The sequence below is a fragment of the Urocitellus parryii genome, chromosome 1, assembly GCF_045843805.1.
Source record: "Urocitellus parryii isolate mUroPar1 chromosome 1, mUroPar1.hap1, whole genome shotgun sequence".
NCBI classification, from domain to species: domain Eukaryota; kingdom Metazoa; phylum Chordata; class Mammalia; order Rodentia; family Sciuridae; genus Urocitellus; species Urocitellus parryii.
The window spans coordinates 18,700,891-18,720,948 of NC_135531.1; the positions used below are offsets into that span (position 1 = coordinate 18,700,891).

Genomic DNA, 20,058 nt, shown 5'->3' on the forward strand with positions numbered 1-20,058 from the left:
AGATTGTATCTTTTAGCGAATAATGCGAAGAAAAGATCTGTAACACATTCAGTACAGACAGTTTCTTTCTCCAAATATTTTCTATCTGTGGTTGTTCAAATCCACAGATGAAGGATCTATGGATCCAGAGGAACAACTAACTGTATATTCAAATTCATTGAGTAAACTTGCATTCTAAAAGCTGGCATGGCTCTGATAGACAAGAATCTTCATTGCAGGTGGAACAGATGAGTGGCATCTAAGCCAGGGAGCATCCCATCCACAACCTTCCATAAAGAAAACCACTCTGACTTTGTCCATATTGACATGAACTGGAGACCATCTCACGTCAGGGAAAGAAGCCTGGCTTAAGTCCTCACTGTGATCCACAATCATGTCCAACAGAAAATCGAAAATCCCAAAGGTAGTCTGTGACAGGAGCAAGCTGGCCTCTCTCTGGGTCATGAGATTAATTTGTGCCCAAGAAACCTTTTCAAAAGAAATAGAAACAAGAGTGATCTGTTCTCACTTTCAAGTAACTTTTGGCATATTGATTAAGGCCAGCCTGTGAGAGAGGGGATCTGGAGTTGCCGCTAAGGGTTTGTAAGCAGTGAAGCATCACAAAACCACCCTCCATCAGAGAGAAAATCATGAACTGCTAAGAGGAGAATTCACTGTCTGAATAATAAACAGAATTACGTGGTGGGTTCACCACAGGTCGCTTTCTGATGGGAGGGTTTCTGCAGTGGTCTGGAACTAGCAACTTGAGAAAACACAGCTTGCTGGAACTTACTGAATGGGAAAAGAGGAGGAGATGGACATGCATGTGGACTTCTGGAGACTGCTGGTCCAACTGGTCTAGCATCTGTAGAGGGCTCCTGTTATGAATCAGGGGCAATGAAGCTAGAGGGGTCTGCTGGGGCAGGATCGCAGAAGACTCTGAGCATCAGACTAAAGAGTTTCCTTTACCCTGTGGGCAAGGAGGAGTCAGAGAGCAACAGCTGGCAGGTGTGGCTTCACTCTAGCCTAAGAGCAGAGTGGGCTTCTACCTTCTCCCTGCGCCCCCTCCATGTGCTGGTAGCTGGCAATGCCTGTGCGTGCTCTCTACGCCCTCCTCAACACAAAACCCTCTACCTGGATCCTCCTCTTTCTATTCCTTTGGGGGAAATCCCACTCAACTTTTACTAGTCATCTCCAATGTTGCCTCATGATAAAACCTTTGCAGACCTGTCCCCCAGTTCCCTGACCCACAAAACCAGCCACGCACCTCCTCTGTGCCGAAGAACCCCTGGTTTATATTCACACGGTGTTAGTACAGGTGTTAGTACACTGGATGTCATCATGAACCCTGGGGGCAAGCACTGCTTCAGTTCTCTTCAAAAGCCGTTTAGCAAAAGTAACAATATGTGACATCAATGGCTGAAATGGCTGATCCTTACAGCAACTTATATAACTAACACTCCCAAACTCTGTGACTTTCAGAGCTAATATATGATTTATTAAAAAAAAAAAAAACACTACAACTTCCTTAGATACTTGATTCAGGATTATTTAAAGTACAGAATGGAAATACATGAGCATATCAAAAAATAATTCAGTGAGCATAACCCCACTTCGAAAAGTGGAGTCACACGGTGTGAAAACATGAAGTTCTGCATTTGGCAATGGCAGGGACTGTTCTGCCAGGCATGTGCCCATTCACACAAACTCTTCTTCGTGTTTGTGTGCACTGGGATGCAGTAGACGTTTTATACATTTACAGTGAGTTGCAGTCCAAAAACGTTTGGCAAATCCTTCCCGTTAGTTTGTTGTTTCTGGTGTCAGTTAATTTTTCAGTCTGACTGCCATTTTATTTTGAGCAGAGGACAGGTTTCCTAATGTTATTTCTGTACCTTGTCCACCTCAGCACTGTTGACATTTTGGGTTGGCCAGTTCTTTGATGTGGGGGCCTGTCCAGCGAGGTGTAGCATGTTCAGCAGCAACTCTGGCCCCTGCGTACTAGATGCCAGTAACACCTTCCCTCCAGCTATGATAACCAAGAGTTTCTGTGTTCTTTTTTTTTGGGGGGGGGGGTACTGAGAATTGAACTCAGGGGCACTCAACCACTGGGCCACATCCTCAGCCCCATTTTGTATTATATTTAGAGACAGGGTCTCACTGGGTTGCTTAGCACCTCTCCATTGCCAAGGCTGGCTTTGAACTTACGATCCTCCTGTCTCAGCCTTCTGAGCCCGTACACCACCTAGACATTTCCCAAGTGCACCCTGGTAGGGGGTGGATCCCACCCCCCCGACCTGGCTGAGCATTGCTCTCTTATTGTGCCCCAAACAATGTGGGGCATTCAAGCAGCCTTTAAGGCACATATGTGACAGGCATGAGCCAAAGACTCTGTGGGAACGCACTACGATAGAATGATCTAGAATACTGGTCCCCAAAGTTCTTAACCTCTCTCCAGCTTATCGCCAGCTTTCTGTGGACCACTGTGCAATCCCGCCAGGCTGCTGGCAGTCTGAACGCAGGCTTGTCCCTGATGTGGCCTGCGGTGTGCAGCAGGACCCAGCAAGTGTTCTGTATCAGAAAGTGTTCTTTGACATAGGAGAAAGGAAAAGGAATCCCGTACTTCTGGCTGAAAGAAGTAGCATTTTGCCAGCAAAGAAGCATCTCAGGGAAGTTATATAGAAAGTTCCCCTCAGGACCATGAAGTCAGAGTCAGGTTGCTCTAAAGAGGAGCCAGAAGGCGATAAGTGAGAAGTCAAGGTGGGGACCAGTTGCCCTAGCTGGGGAGGCCTGGCCACACAGGCAGAGAGGGGCTTCTGCATCAGAGAGGAGGGCACGGCAGGCAGGGAGAGTTGGCCTAAGAGTGCCACAGATCTAACACTCATGGTGACTCTGGGCCCCCAAAGCTGGTCGTGTCATGGGGGATATCTCAGTTCCTGACCTGAACCAGGCAAGTTTGGCTCAGTCCTTAAGATACCTGCTGGCCCCCAAATCTCCAATTTTGGCTGGACTCTCTACCTTGTCATATCTGTTTCCCTTGAAGCAGTATAAAATCACCTCCCAAGTGAGCTCCTTCCTTGTCACTGATTTCTATACCTTGTCACAGTGATCCTATTTAAAATAGAGGCCATTTCATGTCATTTAGCTGTTCACAGCTTCAAAATATTTCCCCCTAATCTACAAAAAAATCCCAAGTCCTCACCAGGACCTGCAAGTTTCTCATGCTGCGTCCCCTGGCTAACTTTCTGACCTCATTTTCCATCATTCTCCTTCCCACTTACTATGTTCCTGCCACATGAGCCTTCTTTCTGTTTCTAAAATATACCAAGCCTGCTCCCACTCCCTCCAGGACCTTTGCACTTGCTGGTCTCTCACATGGAAGGATTCGGTTCAACACTCTTTTTAAGAGAACCCTTGCTGGATAGCCTGACCAAAGAGCAGCTCCCTCTGTCCTCCATATCCTACTGACCCCTCACTGTTCCCCTTATCCTCACCGTTACAGACATCACATTACCTATGTAACATAATGTGACACATTGATTTTATTATTTACTTCCTGGATGATGTCAATCTCCCCACAGGCGTGCTCCATGACAGTGGGGACCCTGGCTGCCTTGTTTACTGCCAGCACCCCAGTACCCAGAAATTGCTGGGCATAAACCAGCATTAAATACGCATCTCTGTGTGAATGAGTGCTTCAACAAGTAAGATGACACCGTAGGCTCAGAACTAGATTCTTTTCTTTCTTGGGTATTACCAGAACAGTTTTCAGATGAAAACGATTTGAACCACTGTTGATGTTCAAGGAAGAAAGGAGAGGGGCTGACTGAACTCGAATGGTTTGTAGCTTTCTCGTCTCTTATCCTCATTGTTCTAGTTCTTTCTGAATTTGAAGGCGCCTAATTTTATATTAAATAAGTCCATCGTGTCAATTCTATGTATCATTAGGACACAACATTCATTATAAGATGTCACCAAGGCCTCAAATCACTGAAGAAAAGTGTCTTTTTTTTTTCCTTCTTCTTTTTTGCTTGTAAATGTTTCCTTTGGTTTCAAAAACTAAAATACGAAATTAGTTGACCTCTCCTATTTAAGCTGGGACTAGTTAACCCCGAAAGGAGTCCGCCATCTAGACCATGATGGAGCTTCTCCATCTTGCCCTCATCTCAAAATCACGTTCTCCAGACAGATGCTGGTGGCCCTTCCTGCTCTGAACATCTGTGAGCTGTCGCCATCTGCTGGTCGATGTGCAAACTACCACCATCGGCTGGATGCCGGTACTTCCTGGGGAACTACTGCAGGTCCTTCCCTAGAATTTGAGAATCTCAGAATGTTCTGTGGGCTTTGGGACCGTCTTTATGACCACGTGATCAAAACCTTTGATGGGAGAAGTGTTTCACTGAGTCAAGGTGGAGATGCAGTTACCTCTTTAAATGTGATAGATGGCAGGGGAGAAGGTCAGTGTCCCCAGACAAGCCTGACTTTCTGTAGCACTGGGAAAGGAAGCTGAGACCACCAAAAAGATCCAACAGGGGGTTGAACGTAAATGTCGATTCTTATAGAAGATCTTATATTTTTTTTTGATAAAAGGTGCGTGCAAACATTATGTGTTAGTAAGAGATTTTTCAATGCGGCTTGGGCTAAAGGTTACATTAGTGAACCAGCAGGTGAAAGACTTGGGGTCCAAGTGTCATTCCTATGTACTGAATGGCTGCCTATGTGAATCCATCCAACTATAAACATACAGGAGAAGAAATGTGTTGTTCCAGTCTACTTCAAAGGGCAAATGTGAACGTGGACAAACTAAAAGATAAACAAGGGCACTATCAAGAGATCCAGCTTTGCTAGACCAGGAAGATACTATAAATGTCCATCGGGGAGAAATTAAAGAAGTGTGGTAGAACTTCACCTTGTCATTATTAAAATTAATGATACAGGACTATATTTATATTTAAAGTTGTGTACAATATATGTACTAAGCATATGTACTATGACCATATCACTGGACTAAAAAAAAGAGAGAGAGAAGCAATTGGAAGACATAATATACTAAAATGTTCATTATAGTAATATCTAGATAATTTTTATTTTGATTCTTAAATTTTTTATGTGATGTGATTTTTTTCTAGTAATGAGCATGTGGAGCATAATAAACTTTTTCTATTTTAGACAACAAAAATGTCTCCTTTGGCCTTGGGGTTACTGTAATGGTTTCCTTAGTTTCCCTGCCTTTGCCCCTGCCTTCTAGTGAGAGTGATTTTATTAAAACCTAAGTAAGGTCAAGTCCTTCCACCCCCCCCCCCTCCAACTCCCTGTGAGAAACGGCCAAGCCCAGCGCTTCCAATGGCCTCAAGGTCTAATCAGCCTCCCCCACTGCACCCCACCCCCCCCCCCCACCTCCTTCCACCCTCCCCCCACACAGCCCCCTTCTGTAGGCACACTGGTCTCCTTCCTCTTCCCTGAAACCCCCTGGAGCCTGATTTTGAAGAAGAAAGGAATTCCTCTAACTTTGAGAATCAAGTGTGGAAAGGCAACCACTCATCTGGGCTATGGTCCAAGACCTGCCAGCAAGTGACCATGAGAAGGCAGCTGATCCTTCTGGGCCTCAGTTTCCTCCTGCGTAAAACAAGAAGAGCAGGTGGCAAAGGTTTCCTCCCATTCTGCAGACTCTCTCTTCATGTTCCTGATTGTTTTCTTTGCTGTGAAGAAGCTTTTAGGGAAACAGCATGGAGATGCCTCAGAAAACTTGGAATGGAACCACCATTTGACCCAGTTATCCCACTCCTTGGTATACACCCAAAGAACTTAAAATCAGCATACTATAGTGATACAGCACATCAATGTTTATAGCAGCTCAATTCACAATAGCGAAGCTATGGAACAACCTAGGTGCCCTTCAACAGATGAGTGGATAAAGCAATGTGGTATATATCCGTAATGGAATATTACTCAGCCATAAGAATGAAATTATGGCATTTGCCAGTAAATAGATGGAATTGGAGACTATCTTGCTAAGTGAAATAAGCCAATTCCCAAAAAAACAAAGGCCAAATGTTCTCTCTAATATGTGGATGCTAACCCATAATAAGGTAGGAAAATAGAAGTTCATTGGATTAGACAAAAGGGAATGGGGAAGGAAGAGGGATGGGAATAGGAAAGACAGTGGAATGAATCAGACATAACTTTCCTATATTCATATACAAATGCATGACCAGTGTCACTCCACATCATGTACAACCACAAAAATGGGAAGTTATACTTCGTGTATGTAGAATATGTCAAAATGCACTGTACTGTCATGAATATCTAAAAAGATCAAATAAAATAAATAAATAAATTTTAAAAACCAAGGAGAGCCCTCCTTTCTAGCCCTGCAAGTTCATCGTGATTGCATACATTCAAGGAAACATGCTAAATACACAAAGATAGATGTGCTCTACATTTATAAGAATGAAAGACAAAAATATCTGTATTTTTGAGATCCATACAATAGCCTCCATTCTTTTATCCTAGAAGCTGACACCATTCCTGTCATAGTGGGTTCCTTCCCTCTGCTCTCCCAGGCCCAGCCTCCGCCCCTCTCGGCTCTGCCCTGGGCCCTGAGCTGACCCTCTAGCTTCCAGTTGTGTTCTGCCTATTGAAGTGTCAGCAGGAGAGAGGAGGAGGGAGGACAGGGTATTGATTCCCCCAAATTCTACCCATGGGACAAGCTCATATGGTACATCCTAGGGCCACAGCTCTGGCTGGATGGACCTCCCTGTTGTCCAGATGCTGGTCATTGCTCCCTCTAGGATTCTTTCCACCTGCCCAGACTTTTGCAAACAATCCCTTCCTTAAACTTGCTTCACATCACCCAATGGCATGTGCCTCTATTTCCTGCTTAGAAGCCTGAGGACACTTAAAGCCATTAGAAAAGTCACCTTTGTCTTGCAGTTGCGACTTGCCTTATGTATTTGCACCTAGATTTCACAGTCGGTATAATCAGAAGAGCTCCACTGCCCCTCTAGCACTCTGTGCCGCTCCTACACAAATGTCACAACACATTAATAGGCGAGCCCATACACCTCTATGTGCTAAATCACATTTGTGGCCCTACTCACTCATTGGAGACTCTGAGGGATTCAGAAATTTAGATGCTGAGAAATAATGATCCCACTGGATAACCGTGTAATAGCAAGAAGTGTTTCAAAGGAAAGAACAGAACAGATTGGCCATGAAATGAGTATACAGGAAAGAGACCAAACTAAATAGTAAACAGAAGAAAACAAAGAAAAATACTGAGTTCATTTGTGTGTGTGTGTATGTGTGTTTGTGTGTGTGTGCACCTGAATGTATTAATGTTCAAAAATCCATTGAATGGAATAAATAATATATGTGTGTACGTTGTGTGGCCACAAAATGTCAGTCAACTGATTGAACTGATGCTAAAGGTTGAAACCAGAGCATGGAGAATTCCTTTATTCGGCATATTATCTTTTATCATTTGCTGTAGTCCCTCTTCTCTAGCTAGGGAGGTTAAATATAGGTGTGCTGATTAAACGTAAATGTATGGTAATGTAACATGTACAAAGGCCTCCAAAGAGCAATTAATAGGTAGCAGGTATTTAAAGAGCAAAGTGAATCATTTCCTTTAGAGCTGATAAAGTTGTGCAAATGAATGTTACTCAGATTTACACGCATCAAGGCATTAGCAAATCAATAGAGCGATTACTGCAGAGGACACCCTGAATGTAAAATCACATTTGCAGTTATGTTTATGCACAAATGCACACTTAAAATGCAGGTTTGTCTAGGCAATGAACGAAACAAATGATTTGTTCCTCCTCCTGTTCTCTTTTTCCCTCTTATTCTAAAGATTTACAAATCCTTGCAGCTCACCAATTTATAGGGTTATCCCAAGCTCCTGGAGTAAAGCCCAGCAGAGTAACCTCATCCAGGCTTCTCTTTATCTTTCTCTGTAGAGAGCAGCACAAACCTGTTCCAATGCAGCTGGGTTGCAGGCTTTCCAGGTCTTATTTAAGAATATTCATGCAAAAATTAAATCACAGAGATTTCTGTCAAGGGAACAAGTTCATTATTATGCACAAATTGATTCCTTCCAAGCTGGACAAAATTGCTACTAAAGAGGGGACTCCCAAAATCTCCTGGAGACACTGAAAATTAGGGTGGGGGATAAATCCCCGCAGTATGGTACAAAGAGGTCAGCCCAAAGACTAAATGCAACCTACTTCCTGTTCTTGTATAGGGAGTAATGCGAGTTTTCAGATTTTTAGGTGGTTGAGGAAAAAAATTAAAATAAATAATTTGTGTGTGGGGGGTGATACATGAACATTATATGAAATTCAGGCTTCCGTGTTCATAAACAAAGTTTTTTTTTTTTTGATATAGTCATGTACATTAGTCTGTTTATTCTGCGGTTATTTTCCTGCTACAACAGCAGAGTTAGCCTAAAGACTCTAAAATATTTACTATCTTGCCCTTTAGAGAAAAATTTACTGACCCCTGTCCAAATAGATGATTAACTTTTGGGAGATTAAAATCCAACCAACACACAATAACTAAAGGCACAATACTGCAACTCTGTTGGATTTTTCTTTTCTTTTTGCCTGAATCTCAGTGAGATATGAGAGTTCCTTGTAAGAGATAAGAGAATCAGTTCATTGTTGGAAGAGCATATTGTGCTTTGATTGACATCTGGTATCTGGTGTCTAAACAACGCACTGAAAGAGCTGGGGAAACCGCCAACCCTGTATGTGCCATTTACTTCCAACTGAGGGTGCTTCCAGAGCAGCTCTCCTTATCTTCCTAAAGTCTGATCCTCCCAAAAGAACTGTCATGAAGCCTCTCCCTGGGAATCTCATCAGCCAGGGAAGATTAAATTCCTCTGGGAGAGGTGGCTGCAGGTTGACACCATGGCCAGATGGATGTCACAGTCACAGGCTATCATCTATTCTTCCAAAGAGCCATTCTTCTATTCCAAAATGACTCACTCTTCTCTTAATTGTCTACACTCTCTGCCTCCTCCCCTCTGAAGAGGGTATGTAAGCTTGGAGATCTAACATGAGTTTTTTGGGGTATTCGCGTTTTTCCTGTGATGCTCCTGTGCAGGTACGAAATTTGCAGACCTTTTCATAGAATCAATTATGGCATCCTCAGGGGAAGAGGGAAAGTCCCCACACACAACCCAAACCCATCCTAATGATTCCCTTTGGTCTAACTCAGGTGGCTTTTTCTGTTCCTCTATTTCTGTCAGTGAAGTTTTGCTCTTGAACTCATGTTTCTGAATTCTGGCGTGTTAACCTCTTCAAGTCCCAAGAACAGAGCTCTGGGCATGGAGAAAAAGCCACAGACCTGCTAGTGGCCGCCCGCCCATGACAGTGACACCATCCTTGGTCATTGTGCATGGGAGAAACACCCACTAAGTTCTCCTGCATCTTGAAGAGCCAGCAGATGTCATTACCTCTGTTCCACATGCATTTCCTCAAAGAAATCCTGACCTACCCCAGGCATCACGGTACTCATTTTTAGAACTGAGAAAATTAAGATCCAGAGAAAGTGACTTTCCTATGGAAGTTCCACAGCAAGGTCCTTCCCACCAGACCTGCCTGCCAGATGCTGCTCTAAAGGTGCAGATGTTTGGGGGGGAGGGGGCATGATCTAGCACAGGCAAGAACTTTTCACAGGCACTGACTAAAAGAGGCAGCAGGCTGTCTGGGAGGTTTTGGTGGAGAGTGTGATAAATCATGGGGTTTGGAGCACGTCCCGATTGCTTCCCTCCAGTCCTTACAACATGCAGCTACCTTCTGTCCCCCCTGCTTCCTCTTCACTCACTGCTGCAGTCAATTTAGGGGCTCTTTACCAAGCAGAAACCTCACCTGCTCCTGGGGATACAGGAAATATACTCTGGGGCTACACATGTGACAACCTGTACCTGGGAACCCCAGCATCCTGAAGCTGGTCTCAGGGGAGACAGGCAATTAAAAGCAAAGGCCCAAATCTCAGAGTAGAAGTGGGCAGAAGCCAGACCCACCCATGGACACTTGTGTGACACAGGATATACCCAGAAAACCAAAGGCAGCTTCCAGGGTAACCCTGAGTGAGCAGGAAGGTAGAGAGAAGGTAGACCGCCTGAGAAGCAGGAAGGTAAGGTGGGGTGTGCGGGTGCCCGGAACACCTTGCCATCCACTGTGGCAGAAATTCCACTTCAGTCAGGGCGGGTCTGTCTCAGCTCAGTGGAAGGGGATTGAAACTATCCCGATCCTCATCGCCACCCCATCACAGCGGATCTTACCCTTTAATCACTCCACTTCCTTTCAAAGGCCCCATTTTTCCATCCTTATTGCTGAGACAGGGACAAAGGACAGGTAGTCCATGTAGATAATAAATGATGAGAAAGATGAGGGCTAATTATCAAAGGAAAGGAAATGGGTTGCCCATATCCCTGACAGCACCTCCCCACTCAACCCATTGCTAACACCTCTGGAGATCCTCACTGTCCAGCACAGGCAATTGCCACCTGGGCTGCTCCTTCCTTGACCTTAGGCACATGTGCAGGGTAAGAAAGAGAGGGTGGGAGGGGGACAGGAAATCTAGGATCTAGAGACAAGACAACCTCCTCCCCAGGATACCCAGTTCAAGGCTCCCTTCTCTCGGGAGAAGACCATCTCTGTCTCTTTCTTAAATAACACTTGGTTCCTACCCTGGCCTGGATGTTTCTTGAGTGTTTAATCTTCAACCCTGGGAGAATCCATCATGATTTCCAAGACCAGTATCACTGCTTTGAATTTAGACTCACTAGGTTGGCCTCCTCCCTTCTCCTTTCTCTCCTCCTTCCCTCTTTTACATTACTTACTTCCCCCTTGTATCACACGGCAGATCTGGGGTTTGCCTCTGCCTATGAACCTTGCCAATGGAAAGCCCACTTCCAGCCTGTGTGGGTGTCTAGATCTACTTTACCTCCGACTTCTCCATTCACTCCCCCCTGTACTCCACAACTTGGTATGGGGTGTTGGGAACACGGTATTAGACAGGTCACTCCAGCTCCAGGAGGGAGCTTGTCCTAGAGGGGAGTTGCACATAATAAAATGCATGAAATAGTTCCAGGCAGTGAAAGTGCTATGTAAAGAATGAAGCCGGTAATGGAGCTGTGAGAGTAGCAACTTGTTTCAGAGAAAGGCATGTGTGGGTGGGGGCGGTCATGGTGTCGGAAAGATCTGGAGAAGAGAGTTCCAAGACAAGGAAATAGCCTATATCAAAGCCCCGAGGCTCTTAAGGCCTCTGCTGGGAACACAAGGAACTCCACTGTTCTACTGAGGACGCACTGAGGGTACCCAACCCACTGCAGTGAGCGAGGCATTGATTCTTCCTCTGTGTTCATCATGATCCCTAGAAATTAAACCGTCTGGGGTGAAGGGAAGCTTATGCAGTCCTACAATTGATCACACATGGAAGTGGTTTTTAATCAAATCCCCCTTACCTTTGAGGGTAAAAAAATAAAAGCCTTGTGACATTTTTACTTCTGCATTTCTGTTATTTAATGTCCTCTGCTACCTGCCCCTAGGCTTCCTGGCTGAGCTAAGCTTGGATCTCTGCGAATGACAACGGATGGGATGGATGGATGTCCGTCAAAGCCCCCACTTCTGCACACTGATAGCTTAATTTAAAATCCACACATCTTTCAACACTCCCGTTGACACCAACGTCACCCTTCTCCCCACTGTGGCTGAGTTAAGGAAGACACTGGGCCTCGACCTTCGTGAACCATCTGCACCAGAACAACTAAGCCTCCCAACTGCCCCGTTGGGCAGTGAGGTTGCCAACAGAGTCTGGCCACGCAGGTTCAGTGGGAGGTCAACATGCGTAGCCAGGTAGCCAGGAGAAAGCATTATCTTTCCCCTGTTCATTCCGGGCCTGACCGTACCCTCTTTTGTAAGGATCTAAGGGCCCCCATTGGCCGCACAGCCTCTTGGGTCTCCCTGAACTTCCTATTCTGAAGTTGCTGTTCAGGAAAAAAAGTAGACATCAGAGTCCAACCAACATTCACGTAGGCAACGAGGACGGGGAGTAGGAGAGTGGGAAGGCCCAACGAGTAGAAATACTGGCCTCAGGAATGCACTTTTACAGCCATTGAGAAGAGTTGCAGACTGTAACCTAACAGGGCTGGGCCTATGCAGATGGGTTGATGCACATTTTTCTCACATTACTATATGCATAATATGTCTTTCAAAGGAAAGAAAATGTAAATCACTCTCAGATATTCTGTTCCATGCTGCTGCAGCCTCCTTAGCCCCTGTCTTTCATGTGACTGTGGACTTTTACCATTCCCATGGGACTTTGCATCAGAAGAATAATAACCTTCTTAGCTTGAATCACACTTAAGGAAATAGCTGTGGAGTCAGCCAAACCCAATTTCAGATCCTGCCTTTCTAATGATCACTCTTGACGAAACACATAACTTCCCAGAGACTTTATTTTCCTTTAATTTGTAAAAAGGGGATGCTATTCCTCCAGCACAGGGTTTTTGTGAGGATTAAATGGATTTGGGGGTAAAGTGCTAAGCACAATGCTTGGTTCATGGTAGCCTGTGCCAGCAACAGTACCCACGCTTCAAATTTATTATAATTCAGATAAGGCTATTGGATAATTAGGTAATTTCATATATGGAGAAAGTATGTTTTGGATGCAAAAATAGTAGTCTAAAATCAACATCAAAGTAATAAATATGAATACATGTCAGAATAAAGGATTTTCTAAAATAGTAGAAGTAATCAGAAGAAAAACCACAAAGGAAATACCAACTCCAGCACATTCTTATGCATTCATTAAACAGGTCATTTAATAAATTATATTCCTGTTATTCTGATTTGAATCCATATGTACTTTAAAGCAACAAAATCATATTTATTTAAGAATGTTTCATAATTGAAAGTTTTCAATAAATTTGCTTCATTTGTCTATCTCCCCTGCACACAATTACTTTGAAATTATAAAATTTTACTTCACATAAGAGACCAATTATAATAAAATGTTACTTATTTGTAAATCACTTTCACATATCATATTCTACTTAATCAATCCACAAAAATGGGATCCAGCAATGGGGAACAGAAACTCCAAGATCAGAACAGCATTTCAATTAGAAAGCAAAAAATAAATAAATAAAAAATAAAAAATAGAAAATAAAACAAGGAATGAATGCCCCTACTACCAGTCCCTCCCTGATTCCAGTATCCACACCCACATGCAAAGTCAAGGCTAGCATGAGCGGGTACAGCTCATCTTTCTTCTTCTTTTGTAACTCGACGGATAAGGGAATACTGAGGGACGATGGAAAGAGGTGAGACTGATCTGTTCACAAAGCCAGAGCAGAGAGCTAAATTGTCTATGACAAGGATGGGGAGGGTGGAAGGGTAAATCAGATGTCCTCCAAAATCTTCTGTGTTAATTCAGGAATGTTCAGAGGTGATATGATGGGATTATCAGAGCTGTGACCTAATTCGTCCATCCTAGTTTAAATGACTAAGTGGGTGATAACTAGACAGGTGGGGCATGGGTGGAGGAGGTGGGTCATTGAGGGCATGCTGGACATGGAGCTACAGGGCTCGTATGCATAGCTGGTTTTGGTTTCACTTTGGTTCCATCTCTTCCTTCTATATCCCTAATATTTCCTTTTGGAATGGGGATGTTTACTCTGTGCCATTATATGTTGGCAATTTGCTTTTGATGCTCACAGCTAAGACTTTGCCTTGAGTCTCAGATGAGTGGACTTTGACTTTTGGGCAACACAGGAACTGTTAAGACTATGGGACAACTTCTAGAACTAATAAATGAATTCAGCAAAGTAGCAGGCTATAAAATCAACACCCATAAATCAAAGGCATTTCTGTACATCAGTGACACATCCTCTGAAAGAGAAATTAAGAAAACTACCCCATTTACAATAGCCTCAAAAATAAAAATAAAATACTTGGGAATCAATCTAACAAAAGAGGTGAAATACCTCCACAATGAAAACTACAGAATACTAAATAAGGAAATTAAAGAAAACTTTAGAAAATGGAAAGATCTCCCTTGTTCTTGGATAGGCAGGATTAATACTGTCAAAATGACCGTGCTACCAGAAACACTACACAGACTTAATGCAATTCCAATCAAAATCCCAAAGACATCCCTCATAGAAATAGAAAAAGCAATCATGAAATTTATCTGGAAAAATCAGAGACCCAGAATAGCCAAAGCAAGTCTTAGAAGAATGAAGCAGGTATCACAATACCAGACCTTATACTATACTACAGAGCAATAGTAACAAAAACGGCATGGTATTGGCACCAAAACAGACATATAGACCAACAGTACAGAATAGAGGACACAGAGACAAACTCACATAAATACAGTTATCTCATTCTAGACCAAGGTGCCCAAAGCATACACTGGGGAAAGGATAGCCTCTTTGACAAACGGTGCTGGGAAAACTGGAAATCCATATGCAGTGAAATGAAATTAAGCCCCTATCTCTCACCATGCACAAAACTCAACTCAAAGTGGATCAAGGACCTAGGAATTAGATCAGAGACCCTGCACCTAACAGAAGAAAGAGTAGGCCCAAATCTTCATCACGTTGGATTAATTAGGCCCTGACTTTCTTAACAAGACTCCTAAAGCACAAGAAATAAAATCAATAATCAATCAATGGGATGGATTCAAACTGAGAAGCTTTTCACGGCAAAAGAAACAATCAGTGAGGTGAAGAGAGAGCCTACAGAATGGGAACAAATTTTTACCACACACGCATCAGAGAGAGCACTAATCTCCAGGATACATAAAGAACTCAAAAAACTTAACACACATGCAAAAAAATTACCCAATCAATAAATAGGCTAAGGAAATGAACAGACACTTCTCAGAAGAAGATATACAATCGATCAACAAATATATGAAAAAATGTTCAACATCTCTAGCAATTAGAGAAATATAAATGCAAACTACTCTAAGATTTCATTTCATCTTAGTCCAATCAGAATGGTAGTTACTAAGAATAAAAACATCAAAAAGTGTTGGCAAGGATGTGAGGGAAAAAGGCACATTCTTACATTGCTGGTGGGACTGCAAATTGGTACAACTAATCTGGAAAGCAGTATACAGATTCCTTGGAAAACTTGGAATGGAACCACCATTTGACACAGCTATCCCACTCTTCAGTGTATACCCAAAGGACTTAAAAACAGCATATATACAGTGACATAGCCACATCAATGTTTATAGCAGCACAATTCACAATAGCTAAACTGTGGAACCAACCTAGATGTCCTTCAATAGATGAATGGATAAAGAAACTGTGGTGTATATACACAATGGAATATTACTCAGTATTAAAAGAGAATAAAATCATGGCATTTGCTGATAAATGAATGGAATTGGAGAATATCATGCTAAGTGAAGTAAGCCTATCCCCTCCCCCCCAAAAAATGAAAGCAGAATGTTTTTCCTGATGATTGGATGCTGATTCATAATTGGGGTGCAGGAGGAGTATGGGAGGAATGGAGGAACTCTGGAGAGGGCAAAGGGGAGCTAGGAGAAGGAGGGGGCAGGGGTAGGAAAGACAGTGAAATGAGATGGACATCATTACCCTAGGTACATGTATGAAGACATAAAATGGTGTGATTCTACTTTGTGTAAAACCAGAGAAGTGAAAAACTGTGCTCCATTTGTGTACTATGAATCAAAATACATTTTGTTGTCCTGTATAACAAATTAGAACAAATAAATAAATGAGTAAATTTTTTAAAAAGACTATGGTGCTCTTGGAGATGATGTCTATGCATCTTTTCATTGTGAGATGGACATGCACTTTTGGAGGCCAGGGGGCAGAATGTTATGGTTTGGATATGAGGTATCTCCCCAAAGCTCCTGTATTAATGCAAGAATATTTAGAGGAGAAACATTTGGATTTTGAGAGGTGTTACCTAATCAGTCCATCCTAGTTTAATGGAGTGAGTGGTAACAGTAGGTAGGTGGGGTGTGGCTAGAGGTGGTAGGTCACTGAAGGCATGTTCTGGAAGAGTTCATCTCCTGTAAACACCGCCCGCCCCCCTTTCTTGCCATGAGCTGGGGAACTTTCCTTCACTATGCCCTTCCACCATGATGTTCTGCCTCACTCTGGGCCCAGACCAATGGAGTTGGCTGACCATGGACTGAACCTCTGAAACTTGTGAGCCCAAAAGAAACCTTTCTCTTCTAAGTTGCCCTTGTCAGATAGTTTGTTTACAGCAACAAAACGCTGACTAACATAGTTGGGCACAGCTCAGAGTGCCAATTCAAATTGCAATAGGAAAAGACAAACTAAGGTTTTCAAAATACAGTCAGCCCCTAACTCCTGTGACCCACAGAATAGATCTCATCTAGCAAAAATCTAAGAAGGCAGGCCATTGAAGCAGAGCGGTCAACATTTCTTCTAGAAAGAAGGGGCTTCGTTCATCCCATGGCATATGTCTAGGGAGTTTTAGTTTCTGAATCCTGAAGAAGAGGGGAACGATTGTCAACTGATTGTAGTTAATCTGAGTGTATGTGTGTGTGTGTGTGTGTGTGTGTGTGTGTGTGTGTGTGTTTGGAAGTGTGACCTCATCATATACCCACACAATTCCACCTAGCGTTCAAGCTTATAAGGTAGGGGTTGTTTTCAGAAGGACCCGTAGTACTGGCCTTGGAAGTCATCTGTGCTGGTGTTTTGTAAGGACAGGGAGGGAGCTTATTCCAAGCCACTCATCAGGGTTTTGTGTGGGACGACGGAAGGCCAACTACCAGTGTAGAGAGAGAGACTTATTTTCCAAGAGTTCCTTTCTTGGTTAAAGAGGACCCGGAGTAATAACAGGGCTCTTCGAACAAAAAAAAGTGCCAGTGAGAATTTCAGTTCTGAAATCTCCCCACAGCCTAGGGGCTGGGCTTGGTGGGAGTATGGTTCTTGACATCACCTGCAAGAACTCCAGAACAGACAGAATCCGACTTTTAAGAAGATCCTCGGTTGACTTGATAAACACTGGCCCAAGCTTCCTCCAGTTCCCCAGGGAGGCACCATAAGAACCTACACCATCCATGAGGTGCCAGGGTGACATGTTATCACTCCAGTAACTTCAGTGACACCCCTGAACGTCATTCAGAGAGGTCAACCTTGATTTGCAGGTGAACACTAATCCTGAAGCATCTGAGGGCTTGAGATTTCCCCCCTATGGTTCTAAGATGAACTCGTGTTCTCAAAAGATGAAAAGGGGGCAGAAAGACTGCACACCATTCTGTCCTATTCTTTAGTTGTAAAAGAAAACTGGCCTCAAACTCCCTAAGGATGATGCAAAAATAAATCTCCCACTGACCTCCTGGTCATAGACTTAGCCTGTGACTTCAGTCTCCAAAGGGCTGGGAACTCTAGGAGGAAGCCTGAGGCCAGCCCAACCCAGCCTGCCCTTCTTCAGGACACGAAGAAGCCCCCAGCAAGCGAGTCCTCGAGAGGCAACTGTAGCAGCAGTGCAGCTACACATGGTACCTGGAGGGCCATGGTACTCACCAAGGGTTCGGATGGTGTCACTGGGCCAGCTGCGTGGGCTGGGGCCATGGGGATTCACGGCCCTCACGGCAAACTGGTAGTTGGTATCTGGATCAAGGCCCTTGATGACCATGGAGTCCATCTGGATCTGCTCTTCGATTAAGGTCCAATTGTTGTCAAAATCTGGCCTTTTTTTAATTAAAAAAAAAGAAGAAAGAAATCATTCAGAAATACCATCAGGAAGGGGAGCTGGCTGGTGTGTAAAATAACAGCATTTGAACTCCGGAAGTGACACTCATAAACATGAGTTAACAGATCTTATCTGAAAGGGGTCCTGATTTTAAATCATGGGTCATCAACTGGAAGTTCCTGCCAATAAAAGCAAGGACATCGTATTTGGGGCCAAGAATCAGCACTGTGTAGAGACCAGCCGCTTGTGCTCGACAGTCTCGACTGCAGTGAAAAGACCCCCACACGGGAGAGTTCATTTTCAAGGACTCTGCTTTCCAGATGTTTCATAAACAAGCCTTCCCTTGGCAGACCCATCCCCAGGGGTCAGGAGAGTGCAGATTCCATTTATTCACAATCTGTTCACAAATAAACAAATATGAGGTTTACAGGGTGACCGCACAAATTGCTATGGGAAAACCCAAGACAAATCTGCTTGTGGACATTCTTACTCTGAACAACTTATACATCTGTGCCCCCTCGCCGAACGTTCACATGTCCTTGTGAGTGTCCCGCAGAGAAGGCAGATCTCCATTTCAGCTCCCGTCTGGTAGGCAACAGGCAGAGGGTGAGAGTATATGCTCTGGAGTCAAACAGAGCCACGTTCAAACCCCAGCTCTGTTACTTAACCAGCTGAGACTTCTTTAGGACTCCATTTCTCCTATAAAGTGGGGAATGATGAAGGTCCCTACCTAAGAGGACCGTGGTAGACATGAAATGAGATACACACCATCAGTGTGGTGCCTGACATCCCACTGTAAACTCTCAGCCTGTGCCAGCCATCATCTAAGGGACTTGCCCACTTACAGAGCTGGTAACATATAGCTGCCTGCTTACTCTGGCCTTGGATGTGGTCACATGGTACCACTAACCCACGTGGCCAGTCAGCCCTTGAAATGTAGCCAGGCTGAATTGAGATGCATGCTAAGTACAAAATGTACAACAGATTTTATTTATTTAGGTATCGGGGATTGAACCCAGGGGTGTTTTACCCCTGAGCTACATCCCCAGGCCTTTCTTGTTTATTTTGAGACAGGGCCTCACTAAGTTGCTGAGGCTGGCCTTGAACTTGCAATCCTTCTGTCTCAGCCTCCCAAACTTCTGGGATTATAGGCATGTGCACTGTGCTGGTTTGTATAATAGATTTTAATGAAAAATTAAAAAAGAATGTGAAATATCTCGTTGATAACTTTTCATAATGGACACATGATTATAATGACACAATGGGTTAAAATAGTTTATTAAGATTAATTTCACTTGTTTTTTGTTATCTTTTTAATGGCCCAATCAGAAAATATAAATTTTCATATAGACTTATACTGCATCTCAGTTGGACAGCTGTGCTCTGTATGAATGTCCCTTCTGAAGAGGAGAAAGAAGAGGGTTGTGGGTGATAAGAACAGCAAGATAAAAGCTGGGAAGATCAGTGTGTGAAGGGGGTCAGTGAGAATGAATGGCCTAACTGGAGGGTTTGTGTCAATAGCTGATAAGAGCTATCTCTTTGAAGTGCTTTCAAAGCACTGTTCTAATACTCATTTACTCCCCCCAGCTGCCCTATGCAGCAGATACTAAGAGTGAGCACTCTACCCATTTGCTGTTGCTGACTTAAATACAGAGGAGGAAACCAAGGCACTGAACAGGTAAGTAACTGGCTCAAGGTCATATGCTGAGAAATGGTGGGGCTGGCTTGGTTCCTGAGATGAAGTTAGATTGAGAAGATCCTTGGCATTAGATAAAAACTGCAGTGATGGTGGGTAAGGGCTACTCTCCCTCCTTCCACTTGTTCCCTGGCAATGTCCCTTTAGGATGTCCTACCACTAAACACATGTATTTAGAGGAAGGCAGGAAGCAAAAAAAGGTTGACATTGTCCGTGATGAACATCTTACCAGGCAAGGAAATGGAGACTCGTTATGCTAAAAAGAAATGTCTGAATGAACCACAGATTTCCCTTCCCACATTTTTCATTGGTGCATTATAGTTATATAACAATATAATTTGGCCAATATCATTCCCCAGTATTTCCCCTTTTCCTTCCCCAATCCCTTTCATCCATTCTACTGATCTTTCTTTGATTTTCATGAGATCCGTACCCCAATCCCCGACACACACACACACACACACACACACACACACACACACTTTTCTTTTCATTTTTTCCTCTCTAGCTTTTGCATATGAGAGAAAACACATGACCCTTGACCTTCTGAGTTGGGCTTATTTTGCTTGACCTAAAGGTCTCAAGGTTCCATCTATTTTCCTGCAAATGCCATAGTTCCATTTATTATGGCCAAATAAAACTCCATTGTGCATATATACCATA

General features: G+C 43.6%; 1 protein-coding gene across 1 annotated transcript in view; it reads right to left on the bottom strand.

The window, feature by feature from the left end:
• The window catches only part of Egflam (EGF like, fibronectin type III and laminin G domains), a 175,124-nt gene that overhangs the window by 61,375 nt on the left and 93,691 nt on the right, over positions 1-20,058 (bottom strand). The window contains exon 7 of the mRNA XM_077795502.1: positions 17,531-17,697. Coding sequence (XP_077651628.1) covers positions 17,531-17,697 — 167 coding nt within the window. The remainder of the gene's footprint in view (positions 1-17,530; positions 17,698-20,058) is intronic.